This window comes from Macrotis lagotis, chromosome 1 (genome assembly GCF_037893015.1).
Source record: "Macrotis lagotis isolate mMagLag1 chromosome 1, bilby.v1.9.chrom.fasta, whole genome shotgun sequence".
Lineage (NCBI taxonomy): Eukaryota > Metazoa > Chordata > Mammalia > Peramelemorphia > Peramelidae > Macrotis > Macrotis lagotis.
The window spans coordinates 37,088,176-37,101,568 of NC_133658.1; the positions used below are offsets into that span (position 1 = coordinate 37,088,176).

Here is a 13,393-nt window from a genome sequence, read left to right on the forward strand (position 1 = left end):
GATCTTTATTTATTTATTTATTTAGGTTTTTGAAAGGCAAATGGGGTTAAGTGGCTTACCCAAGGCCACACAGCTAGGTCATTATTAAGTGTCTGAGACAGGATTTGAACCCAGGTACTCCTGACTCCAGGGCTGGTGCTTTGTCCACTGTGCCACCTAGCTGCCCCTTGCCACAGAATCTTTAAAAGGCACTGGGGATCATCACTAGGTGACTGGTGGAGAGATCACCTTCCCTGGGAACAAGAGACCCTGAGGTCAAAGCTGCTCTCACCTATAACCCTGGACAAGTTATTTAACCTTAACTGCTTCCAAAAATTAAAGAAAAAGCACCTAAATTCACAATCCAGAATTTGATATATAAGGTAAGAGAGATTTCTCTCATCTAGACCATCATCTTGTCCATCAGTCATCAGTCCTCTCTCCAGAGATAATCTACCAGCTCCGACTTTGCCAGGACCTTCACAGGACTAGTTCAGCCTCTCTGTATCATTGCTCCTTTCTCAGGCCCCTCAAAGGGTTAGAGGTGCATGGTAATCCCTCTGTTCATCATGGTTGCTCCTCACCCTTGCTTCCTGCCTCCTTCCCCCTCTGCCTCTGTTTCCCACTGCACATGTCCAATAACTGTCCTCAGCTCCCAGGAAACAGAGTCATCTTCTCACACACAGACCCTGGCCCCTGACTTTAACACTTCTGTCTTCCTCAGTCTCTGGGGGATATTTTTCTCTTTTACTTCAGGATCAAATCTATTTCCTCTGCTAGGATATTGGGAAGAACACTGAGGATTCGTTTACAGATTAACACTGTACCAACCAGGCAAGAGTGTTTCCGTTATTTGGAACCTTCCTTTGTCAATCAAGCCTGACTAGAGATGGCTCAGTAGTGCCTTGGATAGGGTACTGGACCTGGAATCAAGGCCTGAATTCAAATCCATCCCCAAACATTAATTTTTAATTATTATTGTTAACTGTGGAAAAGTCATTTATCCTCTATTTCAGTTTCTGCATCTCTCTAAACTGGAGATAAAAATAGCACCTCCCTGCCAGTGAGGTTATATGAATGAAAATGCTTATTATTTCACTTTTTTTTATTTTTGTTTGCTTATTTTGCAAGGCAATGGGGTTAAGTGACTTCCCCAAGGTCACACAGCTAATTATTAAGTGTCTGAGGTCAAATTTGAACTCAGGTCTTCCTGACTCCAGGGCCGGTGCTCTTTCTATTGTGCCAACTAGCTGGCCCAAATGCTTATTATTTTAAAAACACCTTGCAACCTTTAAAGCACTGTTTCAGTACCATTATCACTGATGTTGTTAATTTTTCTATTATTTCCAAAAAGTCTTTTTTATAAAAATACAAATTTTATATAATGAATATTATATTTGGTTTGACTTCTGAAAATTTTGTTGCTTTCTTTTGTTTTAACCATATTTACTTACAAACCCTGTCACCTCCTCAGATGAGCAAGACCTCCTTTTTTTTATAAAGAAAAGAGAAAAGCAGTTCAGTAAAACTAAAAATTGTGCATTTCTGACTTCATATGTATTAAAATATAAAACACTAAAGACATGAAGTTTCCCATGACTAGAGACATTGGAAATTTGATCATATATAAAGTAGAACCTTGGATTATGAATTGAATTCATTTCTATGTCATATGAAATCATATTGCAAAGTGAATTTTTCTATAGGAAATAATGTAAAGTTGGATGATTGTTACCACATTCCCCCCCTAATATTCATATAAAAATAATTATTTATAACTTCAAGTCAGTGTTTTGTCCCTCATGCACTGGAAATACAATAGCAGTGATTAGTATACAATATAAATGAAAATAAAACAAATTAAACTACACATTCCCCTTGAGAGGAGTTGTGGCTGACTGTGAGGGAGGCCGGAGAGAGAGGAGGAGGAGGAGGTTGGGAGTGTTCTCTCTTATTCCACTTTCCTTAAAAGTAAGACAATCACTATGGCCTTCACTCATTTTTCATTTTTTTAGAATCACTTTTATTTTTTGACTCCTTGATTTTTTTCTTATTTTTGCTTCTGACTAATAATCTTTCTAACGACTCATGTTTTTGATGTTTTTTCAGAATGCCACAGAAATGTGACATTGTATTATTATCATAAAAATATTCCTGATTCTCATTGCTACGACTTTATTTGGGGGATGCTCTTTTTTTTTTTAGTTTTTTTTTGCAAGGTAATGGGGTTAAGTGGCTTGCCCAAGGCCACACAGCTAGGTAATTATTAAGTGTCTGAAATCGGATTTGAACCCAGGTACTCCTGACTCCAGGGCTGGTGCTTTATCCACTGCACCACCTAGCCGCCCTATGGGGGAGGGATGGTTTTCAACAAAATTTTGCCCATTTCCCCACATCTGCCTAGTCTTGCCTAATCTCAACCGTGGTGTTTCTACTGTAAATTTTTGTTCATACTGCAAGATAAATTTTGTGAAAAATGGTTCTTCCTTCATAAACTGAGGTTCAGCTGAATAATCAGTGTTGAGCTAATAATGTTTAACAATTGGCTTGAAAAACAAATAGCAGGACACACTTTCACATTTACTCTTCATTATTGACACCTCTTCCCTATCACTTTTTAAAGTCTAGAAATCTACAAAACAATAAATGAAGCACTCATTTAAAGTAGTTTTTGACTTCTGAAGTTTAAATATTTATTATGAAAATTTAGCAATCAGTTAAAGACCCCATGTAAGCTTGTTTATGGAAAGCTGTGAACATAATTTTAGATCCTTTAACACATTTTTAGGGTGTTCGAGAGGTTGCCCAACCTTTTTTCTTCTAGATTCTGCTTACCCTCCTAACTCTCTGTCCCCCCCCTCAGCCAGGCATTGTTGTCTCAGGAATAACTCTCCACTTTTCTTTCAGAAGAATGGACTGGCTATTGGATTCTGTCTTTCCATGTCCCTCATTGGTTCTGCAAAGGAGGTTGTGCAAAGACCTTCATATTAGAATTCCATCAGTGTATCTACTAACTATGGTTTTGGAGAAGAAATTGTAGAGAAATTCTTTGACACTTGAGAAGTCCCTAAACTAATTCAATATATACTAGCCTATTCATTGACTCAGTTCAAATATGAGAATCCCTTAAAAAAGGTGAAAATAGGTTAGAATATATGGGTGAAGAATAAGGAATGAGTCAAGGACTGGAGGCTACTCAGCAACTTCTTATATTTAGAGCAATCATTTTTCTTTGAGAGAAGACTTAGTAGGAGTTGGACATGATAAACATCAAATAAAGTCACAGAAATCACATATCATTCATATTGTCATAGGCAGGAAATTCCTGATTCCCAATGTGAGACTCATTCCTGCATTAGTTCTCTATATATTCAGACTACTGATTTGTTTGAGCAAAGATGAGGTATGCATTTAATCCAATTTTTTGACATTTTTAAAGAAGTTATTGCCTCTGAAAAAATAGGATGACAGAAAACACTAAAGACATCAATTCCAATGACTTTATAGTTATTATAAAGTTTATTTATGTTTATAGAATTCAACCAATGAAACTCTATTGTCACATAAAGGAGACAAAAAAGTCTTAAAAGTGTCTAAAATAGACATAGTGAATTTACTTGCCAAGTGGAAAAAATCTGGAACTCAAGGGCAATGTGTTTTTGGATTAAAAATTCATTTACAGAACTTTCTAAGGAAAAATTTTAAGGGAGTAATATTTGATGATTCTCTATTATCTGTGCATGTGGGGGGAGACAAACAGTCAGAGAAAGAGAGAGAGACAGAGAGAGAGACAGAGAGAGAGAGGAGAGAGAGAGAGACAGAGACAGAGAGAGAGACAGAGAGAGACAGACAGAGAGACAGAGGAAGAAATCAGTTCAAGACACTATTTGATAGGTTCAGAGACTAGTTATAAAAATAGATATAGAGGAGAAGAAACAGCAAGAGAAGGGTGTAATAGATTTTAGGCCCCCTCATTTTAGAGATGAGGAAATTGAGAAAATAAAGAAATTTGCCCAAGGTTTATTAAGTGGAAGGCTTACTAGTAGCAGAAAAAACAGGGAACTGGAAGTTAAGAAATCAGGTTGGAACCATTTCACATACTCCAGTGTAGGAGGAATCAACAAAAGATGGATTTATTCAGAGAAAGTCAGGATGGTGCAAAGATTGGAATCCTTGCTTCGTGAAGGTCACTAGAAGGAGCCAATGCTTTAGCCTGTAGAATATCCATAGAGCAGTAGAATAGATTGAAAAGAAACCTGGTGAATGGAGAGAAAGGTCAGAACTAAGTGAGATTCTCAATAGTGATGAAAAAAATCAGTAAATAACATTTTAAAAAATGGATTGAAGAGAACCAAAGTTGCTTTAGAAGGCAGTGCAGAAAAGTAGGACATATAGGAAGTTAAGCATATGATTTGTCATATACTATTTTTCAAGCCAAAGTGTATGAAATGAAGATTCACAGTTCCATAGAGATTATATTTTTTGTGGAGTTCTATAGGTGTTTATGGAAAAGATTAGTTTTTTAATGTTCAAGAATTCTTTTTTTTAAAAAAAACAACCTTGTATCTTTGGAGTCAGAGAGTTTCCATTACTTTGAAATTTTCCTTGATCAACCAGGCCTCACATTTAAAAAGAGGATCACTCTGTTGGAATCATGAATTATTGTATCTTTAAATCACATTTCTCCCCCATACTTGGCTATAGATTTATCCTGACATTCCCATTTGTTTCTTTCTTCCTAGTATTTAAGCAGTGTCTTTGTGAGTGTGGGGAGAAGAGGGGATATTTTTTTCTTTCCAAAAAAGGTTATTCAACTACTTATAAATTATATAATAAAATTACTTAGCTTATTTTGATTTTTCAAATTGTTTATTTTTACATTAAACTTGTAATATCATGTACAAAGATATCCCAACCTGTTCTTCTGCTCAGCAAGACCACTCTTAAAACAAATAACTTGAAAAAGAAAGAGGGGGAGGTATTTTCATCTGGTTTTTAATTTCAACAAGAAGTTAGGTCCATCAATAAATACCATATTAGGTCACAACATTTAAACTATCTTTTCCCTTTAATATTCAAATGTAGCTCTGATTATTCTTAAACAGAAAGTAATATAAAAATCCTAAAAAAACAAATGGTATGAGGAAAGAGTTCAGTAAAAACAACCAGCAAATCAATGCAATATAACATAAAGGAGGGGAAATTCAATTTCTCAGTTCTCTCCTAAGTAATGGGAGACTCTCAGGGACAACGATTCTTGATCATTGCGGCAATGTAGCTTTTAGTTTTGTTGTAATGTTATAGTTTTAATTTACTTTATTGCAGTCCTTATATGTCATTTTTTCACAGTGGTACTTAGGGAAGCAAATGGAGAGGTAAATGGTAAGGAAGAACAAAGGGAAAGAAGAAATTATTGATAAGGGGTAGAGTCAAATATGTCATCCGAAATATAAGCTCAAAAATTGTGGCAGGTATCAAGAGAATGAGACAATTATTTGGATGATCCATAGGATACACTGTGTCTTGCTGATGTAAAGAAAAATGAAGTAGGGTCCCATTGTTTTGGTTGGAGCCCTTGCAGTGAATTTAGGAAGGACAAAACAAAAGAGCATGCATGGGCATGTATGGCTGGGTTCTTGTCTCCATAGCTGGATGGACCAGACTCCAGTGAGTGTCTCACAGATTACAGTGCTTCATGGTATTCTGCCCTAGTGAAATCACAAATAAACATAGTTGGGGTAGTTAGATGGTGCAGTGGATAGAGCACCAGCCCTGAAGTCAGGAGGACCTGAGTTCAAATGCAGCCTCCATCACTTAATACTTATCTAGCTATGTGACCTTGGGCAAATCACTTAACCCCATTGCCTTGCAAAAACCAAAAAAACCCCAACAAACAAACCAAACAACGCCCCCCCCAACCCTCCAAATAAAGATGATCAAAAAAAATGAATTCACAGAGTAGTTGTGTCTAACATGTACATCTTGGTACTTTGTGTCCATCCTTTCTCAGTAAGAGATGGGTCACTTATATCATCTTAGGTTTCAAAGAGATGTCCTCTTTCCCTGGTTAGAGTTCCTCTGGAATAATACTTTCCCTCCTAGATGACCAATTGTAGAATGGACTTAGGTGGTGTTCAGTTGGAGTAAGGCAGCTATGATGGGGAAAAGACCAGAAGTCAAGATTATAGGAAGGTTGCCTGAAGGAAACAGGGATGCTTAACCTGGGGAAGGACCAACATGGGGATCTTCAGTAACTGCCAGCAAGCATTCAAAGAATTGTACAAGGAAGAGATTGTGACTTGTTTTGCCTGGTATCAAGAAATAGAAATATGAGCAAAGTGTGGAAGGTACAGAGAGACACTGAAACAAAGAACAAACTTCCCAGCAATGGGAACCAAGGAAAAGTGACTGGAGGCAAGAATAATAACAGTTCCTATTTCTCTAGAGTTTCCTAAGGGCCAGTCGCAGTGCTGATCTCTTTACAATTACTATTTCACTTGGTCCTCATGCTAACCCTTGGGGTTGAGTTATTATAGTGCCTATTTTACAGATTGGAAAATTTCGGTTAAAAGTAGTTTAAGTAGCTTGCCCAGTATCACAAAATTAGGAAGTTTCTGAGGTAGGATTTGAACTCAGGTTTCCTTAACCACATACTCAGCTCTATCTACTGTATCACCTGGCTCCCCAGGTAGCCAGTCCCCTACCTTGGACTCTTCAAGCAAAGGCTCCAAGAAAACTTGTTGAGTATTTGGAAAGGGGAGTCTTGGTCAGGTATACATTTTGGGGTATCATCTAATTAATTGACCTGTGTCAATTATACTTTGCTGGGAAAGAAATCCAAGTCAGAACTAGTCACAGTCACAGCATCTTCACTTGGGACTTAGAAACCTACCCAGAGGCAGCCCAGACCCAACCACTGCATCTCCACTGTGTGGGGAGGAGAAACCCCAGGGACAGTGAGGTCTCCCTCAGCAGCTGCCTGGGCAGGTTTGTGTTCAGAGATGTATCGCTGTGAGAGGGTAGCTCTTGCTCTGCCCACAGTAGTAGATGGCAACATCCTCAGCCTCCAAGTTGCTGATTGTGAGGGAGAAATCTGTCCCAGAGCCACTGCCACTGAACCTGGCAGGGACCCCAGGAAGGAGAGTGGTTGCATGTTGAATGACTTTTTTAAGAGCCTGGCCTGGTTTCTGTTGGAACCAGTGTATGCTATTGCTAATGCTCTGACTGGTCCTGCAGGACATGGTAACTCTCTCTCCTGGGTTTACAGACAGGGAGGCTGGAGACTGGGTTACCTCAATGGCCCCTTGGGCATCTGGAAACATAAACACAAGAGGAAATAGTGAGGAAAATGCAAGTTCTGACTTAGAGTAGCCAAAATCTCCCTGTCAGTGCTGTGAATTCACCCTTCTGGGACTGGGCCCTGCCTCCAGTGAAAGCCCCATTTTCTCTCTGACCCTCAGAATCACTGACATTCCCAGAGGGACACCAGGCTTCTCTCTGGTCTTCCAGGCTCACCTGGGATCCAGAGCAGCAGGAAGAAGAGCAGCTGAGCCTGGGCCCCCATCTCTATGTGTCAGAGCTCGGAGCTGCCCAGCCCCTTCTCCCCACCTGCCTTTTTATAACTGTTCTCATCAGTGAGTTTCATGTGCTGGGAGGGAGCCATGCAAAACAGCCCAGGGAGGGAGGCTCCTGCTCAGAGGACAGGCCCCAGTGATCTGGCCTCTTGGGGCACCCAGACCCCTGAGTTCCAGTCCCTTGTGGACCCTGGGATGAGATGGAGATATCTGATGGTGTTAAGTCCTTCCCTGTCCCATGTGAAATCTCCAAGATACACAGAAAATTGAGGCCCAGAATGAGACTGGCTGAAAGTGATTCCAATATGTGTCCAAGGATTTCCCAGGGGTGACCCTCCATTCTAACCTGAAGCACTCACCCATCACCCATGATTCTTATTCCACTTGCACTAGTTCACAGTGCTTACCATGACAGTCTCATCATGGGTAGGCATTTGTAGGCAATCAAATCAGTACACCAGAAGGGTGTTTTCTACTATTTATGTAAAATTTAGTTGGGTATTAGTCCCCATTTGTGCATTTACCATACCTCATAATGAAATTTCTTGCTACCAAAGTCCTTGGAAATGGACAGTTGTTTAGCTTCTGAAATTGATATGGTTTGATTGGAATTAATTATATTAATAAAGAAGAATTATTATCACATTACTGCAGAATTTAGAGAATTCCAAGGCCTTTGTCTATTATTGGTAATTGAAATCTTCATTATGGAACATGTCCCCTTTTACTTTTTGAGGTCCTGGACAACAGGGACTCTCTTTCTTGTCCATCCTCTTGTGGCTCCTGCTCTTAGCACAGTGTTTTCCCTACAATAACTTCCTAGTTAGTGTTTTTATAAATTCATTAATTTAATCAATCATTAAAAGGGTATTAAAAGAAGCCAGGATGTGGTTAGACCCTTATTCCTTAAGGAAAATTCATATTTCTTCCTCATTGACTCTATACAGATGGTACCAGAGCTTTGGGAGATAAATTCCCTTGCAAAAGGAGTAGCCCCAGGATCTTTAGAAAGCATTGGGGGTGGTCCCTAGGTGACCCAGTGGATAGATCACCATCCCTGGGGAAAAGAGACTCTGAGGTCAAATCTGCTCTCAGCTGTGCAATCCTGGGAAAGTTACTAAACCCCAATTGTTTCCAAATTAAAAAAAAGCACCCAAGATCATAGGATTCACAATCTTAAATTTGATATATAAAGTGAAAGAAACTTCTCTCATTTAGACATTGTCTTGTCCATCAGTCAGCAGCCCTCTCTCCAGACACATATACAGCCTCTGACTTTGCCAGGACTCTCCCAGCTTCTCTGTTTCATTGCTCCTTTCTCAAGTGCCTTAACAGGTCAGAGGTGCATGGTAATCCCTCTGTTCATCAGCTGTTGCCCATGGTTGCCCCCCACCCAACTTCCTGCCTCCCTCCCCCTCTGCCTCTGTTTCCCACTGCACACGTCCAATAACTGTCCTCAGCTCCCAGGAAATGAGTCAGTGTCCCCCCACACAGACCCTATCCCCTAACTTGAATACTGCCATCTTCTTCAGTCTCTGGGGGATATTTTTCACTTTTGCTCCAGGATCAGCTCTATTTCTCTGCTGGGATATTGGGAAGAACAATGAGGATACATTTATAGGTTAACATTATACCACCAGGCAGTGTTTCCATTATTTGGAACCTTCCTTTGTCAACCAATCTGGACTAGAGATAGCCAAGTAAAGCCTTGGATAGGACACTAGACCTGAAATCAGAAAGGCCTGAAATTGAAATCCAGTCCCAAATATTAATTATTATAAGTTGTTAACCCTGGAAAAGTCATTTATCCTCTATTTCAGTTTCTGCATCTCTCTAAACTGTAGATAAAAAAAAATAGTACTTCCCTGTCAATGTGGTTGTGTGATTGAAACTGTTTAATTAAAATTTAAAAACATGCTGAAATCTTTAAGGCACTGTATTAATGCCATTATTATTGTTATTGTTTCCCCCAGGTGTTTATAAAAAGACAAGTTCTATATAATGTGTATTTTATTTATTTTGACTTCTGCTAATTTTGTTATTTTCTTTTCATTTAATCTATTTACTTGCAAAGCTAACCCTGTCACTTCAGTAGAGCAAGATCTCCCTTGTAACCAAGATATTAGAAAGAATGGAGAAAAACAATTCAGCAAAACCAAACAGCATGCACTTCTGATATCATATGTAATAAAATGGAAGGAACTAAAGCAATATAATTTCTCAAGACTAGAGACATTGGAAGGTTGATGATATATCTAATCAGGGTTATGGTAATAATGTTTAACAACCAACCTGAAAAACAAACAACAGGACACACTTTCACATTTATTCTTTATTTTCTTACCGAAAAAACCCAACAAAACAATCAATCAAGCAGTGATTTGTAATAATTGTTGACATCTGAGCATTAAATATTTACAATGAAAATTTAGCAACCTATTCAAGCGAGTTGAAGCATAGCCCTGAATATAATTTCAGCTTCCGTATTACCTTTATGGTGAGGTAGCCCAGCCTTTTTCTCCTATCCTGCCCACCCCCCTAACCCTCTCCCCTAGCCATCAGCTGTTGTTATTCAGGAATAACTCTCAACTTTTATTTCACAAGAATGGTATGGGGATAGGATCCCAACTTTCTATGGCAATCTGTCTTTCCAAAGGTGGTTGCATAAAGAACTTTATATTAAAATTACTACAGTGTTTCTACTAAATATTGTTTTAGAGAAGATATTGTAGAGGAATTCTATAACACTTTGGAACTCCCTAAACTAAATCAATATATACTAGCCTGTTCATTGACTTCAATTCAATATGTGTATCCCCTAAAAAACTGAAAATATGTTAGAATGTGTGGGTAAGAAATACAGAATGAGGGGCAGCTAGGTGGCACAGTGGATAAAGCACCAGCCCTGGAGCCAGGAGTACCTGGCTTCAAATCCGGTCTCAGACACTTAATAATTCTGTGTGGCCTTGGGCAAGCCACTTAATCCCATTTGCCTTGCAAAAAAAAAAAAAATAAACCTAAAAGAATGAAAAAGGTAAGGACTGGAGACCATAGAGAATCTTCATATCTTTAGTCTTCACTTTTTCTTTAAGAAAAGAATTATTTCAAACTAGACATGATAAACACCAAATAAAGACACAATTATCAGATATCATCCTTGTTGTCATAGACAGAAAATTTCTCATTCCTGATGTAAAACTCATTCCTGCATCAGTTCTATGTATATTCAGACTACTGATTTGTTTGAGTAAAGATGAGAGGTGAGGCATGCATTTAAACTATTTTTTCCTTGACATTTTTACAGTTATCGACACTAAAATATAGGGCAACAGACATCAATTTCAATGACTTTATATGGAAAGTTCAAGCAATAAAATTTTATTGCTATATAAAGGCTAAAAACCCTAAACAGTACATAAAATATGGGCAAATAATGGCTTCATTTTCCAAGTGGTAAAAGCTCGACTTCATGGGGAATTATTTATGAGACTTTTCTGAGGAAGAATTATAAGCCAAGTCACCTATTTGATGATTTTACTGTGTCTCTGTGTGTGGGAGAGAAAGAGACAGAGACACAGATAGGGAGAGAGAGAGAGAGAGAGAGAGAGAGAGAGACTGAGGAAAATGCCAATTTAAGACACTATTCTATAGGTCCAGAGACTATTTAGTGATAAAAATAGATAAAGAGAGGGGCGGCTAGGTAGCATAGTGGATAAAGCACCGACTATCCTTGGAGTCAGGAGTACCTGGGTTCAAATCCGGTCTCAGACACTTAATAATTACCTAGTTGTGTGGCCTTGGGCAAGCCACTTAGCCCACCTAAAAAAAATACATAAAGAGGAGGAAGATGAGGAGGAGTCAGAAATTCATCCTCTTCCTTATTTATTTATTTATTTAAGGCGATGGGGTTAAGTGACTTGCCCAAGATCACACAGCTAAGCCATTATTAAGTGTGTGAAGCTGGCTTTGAACTCAGGTCCTTTTAATTCCAGGGTGGGTATTCTATCCACTGTCACCTAGCTGCACCCCCAGCCCCTTCATTTTAGAGACTAGGAAATTGAGAAGATGAAGCAATTTGCTCAAGACCTAATGAGTGACTGGGTTACTGGTTCCAATCTGGTTCCTTAACTTTCAATTCCTCATTTTTTTTTCTATTCCCCAATACTGGAGATTGAATGATGAGTATGTGAAATTAGAGATAGATCAGCTTGACTAGGATTTAGAATCTGTAAGGAGAGTAATGTGAGATAATCTTTGATAGGTCAGAACTAGATTATGAAAACCATGTAAATGAGTTCTCTTGCTGGGGAGTGGTGGATGCATATGGAGAAAGGAAGGATGGTTCAGGTTGAGATAACCTAACTATTAAAAGCAGACCTTTATTGCTATTTTGTTTCTGTAACATTTTAATTCTTGGATAGACTCTGTTCCTTTGATGTGACTGTGATGCCAGGAGACCGTGAACTAAAGATTGGATAATCCCATGATTTGAATTTATATGTGGTCATGACAAAAGGAACAGCATAGGATCAATCAATTCATAAATCAATTAACATGATAATAACCAACGAATATGTGCTAGACACTGTGCTAGGTAGGTACAGAGATTCCAAATGAGGAAAAAGACCACCTACCCTCAAGGAACTCACAATTTAGTGGGAGATGCAATGTGTAAATAAATGTTTATAAAGCAAGTTGCATACAGGATGAATTGGACATAAAGAGTAAAGGCACTAGAATGAAGAGGTTCCCTTTAGAAAAATGGGATTTTAGTTATGTCAAAGGTCAGCAGTCAGAGGGGGAGGAGGGAGGAAGTTCTACAGATGTCGGACAGTCAGGGAATATCTCCAGACTTGAGAGGTGGTGATTCTTGTCTGTGGGACATCCAGGAGGCTGTCACTATCAGTGGTGTCACTAGATTGTGGTGGGGAGTAGGAGCATATTGGATAATTAAGAGCTTTGAATGCCCAACAGAGCATTTTATACTTGCTCCTGGAGACAGTAGGGAGATACTTTAGTTTAGTGACTTGGGGTGATGACTAAAAGGGATGGTTGTAACGATATTGTATTCATTTTCTTAACTTGCTTCTAGTTTACTTTGTGGAAGGATAAAGCCCTCCAAATATTGCTGTTTTTCTCTCTTTGACTCCCTGTAATTAGTTTAGCTTCTTCTCTAAGAATTTGGATGCTATATGGTGCACATATGTTTAATAGTGATATAACTTCATTGATTATAGTACCTTTTAGGAAGATGCAATTTACTTCCTTTATTCCTTTTAATGAGATCTACTTATGCATTTATTTTGTCTGAGATCAGGATTGATACTCCTGCTTTATTTACTTCAGTTGAAGAAAATAGATTTTGTTCGGGACTTTTTTCTTTATGCTGTGTGTATCTCTCTGCCTCAAAAGTGTTTCTTGTAAACAACATGTTGTTATAGTCTGGTTTTTAATCCACTCTATCTGCTTCTGTTTTATGAAGAGTTCATCCCATTTCACATTTACAGTTATATTACTGACTTTGCATTTTCCTCCATGTTATCTTTCCTTGTTTGTACTTTTCTCTTTCCTTTCCCCTTATCCCTCCTCATCAATGTTTTGCTTCTGACTGCTGCCTCTGAACTTGATCACCCATGTTTCCCCTCAGCCCTTTTCCTTTCCTTTTCTCTTTTCCCTTTAACTTTACTTTTTCTTTTACTTTTCCTCCCTCTCTTTTATCAGTCCATCCTCTTTCTTTCCCCTTCCCCTTATTTCCTGTGGGGTAGGACACATTTTTAAACACAGTTGGGAATGTATGTTATCCCTTCTTTGGATCAAATGTGTTGAGAGTAAGAGTTACT

At 38.6% G+C, this 13,393-nt stretch overlaps 1 gene segment (V, D, J or C); it reads right to left on the bottom strand.

Moving 5' to 3' along the window:
* Positions 1-6,974: 6,974 nt before the first annotated feature.
* LOC141504243 (immunoglobulin kappa variable 3-15-like) lies at positions 6,975-7,543 on the bottom strand. The segment is given in 2 exon segments: positions 6,975-7,291; positions 7,495-7,543. Coding segments are annotated over 2 exon segments (366 nt in total).
* Positions 7,544-13,393: the final 5,850 nt, after the last annotated feature.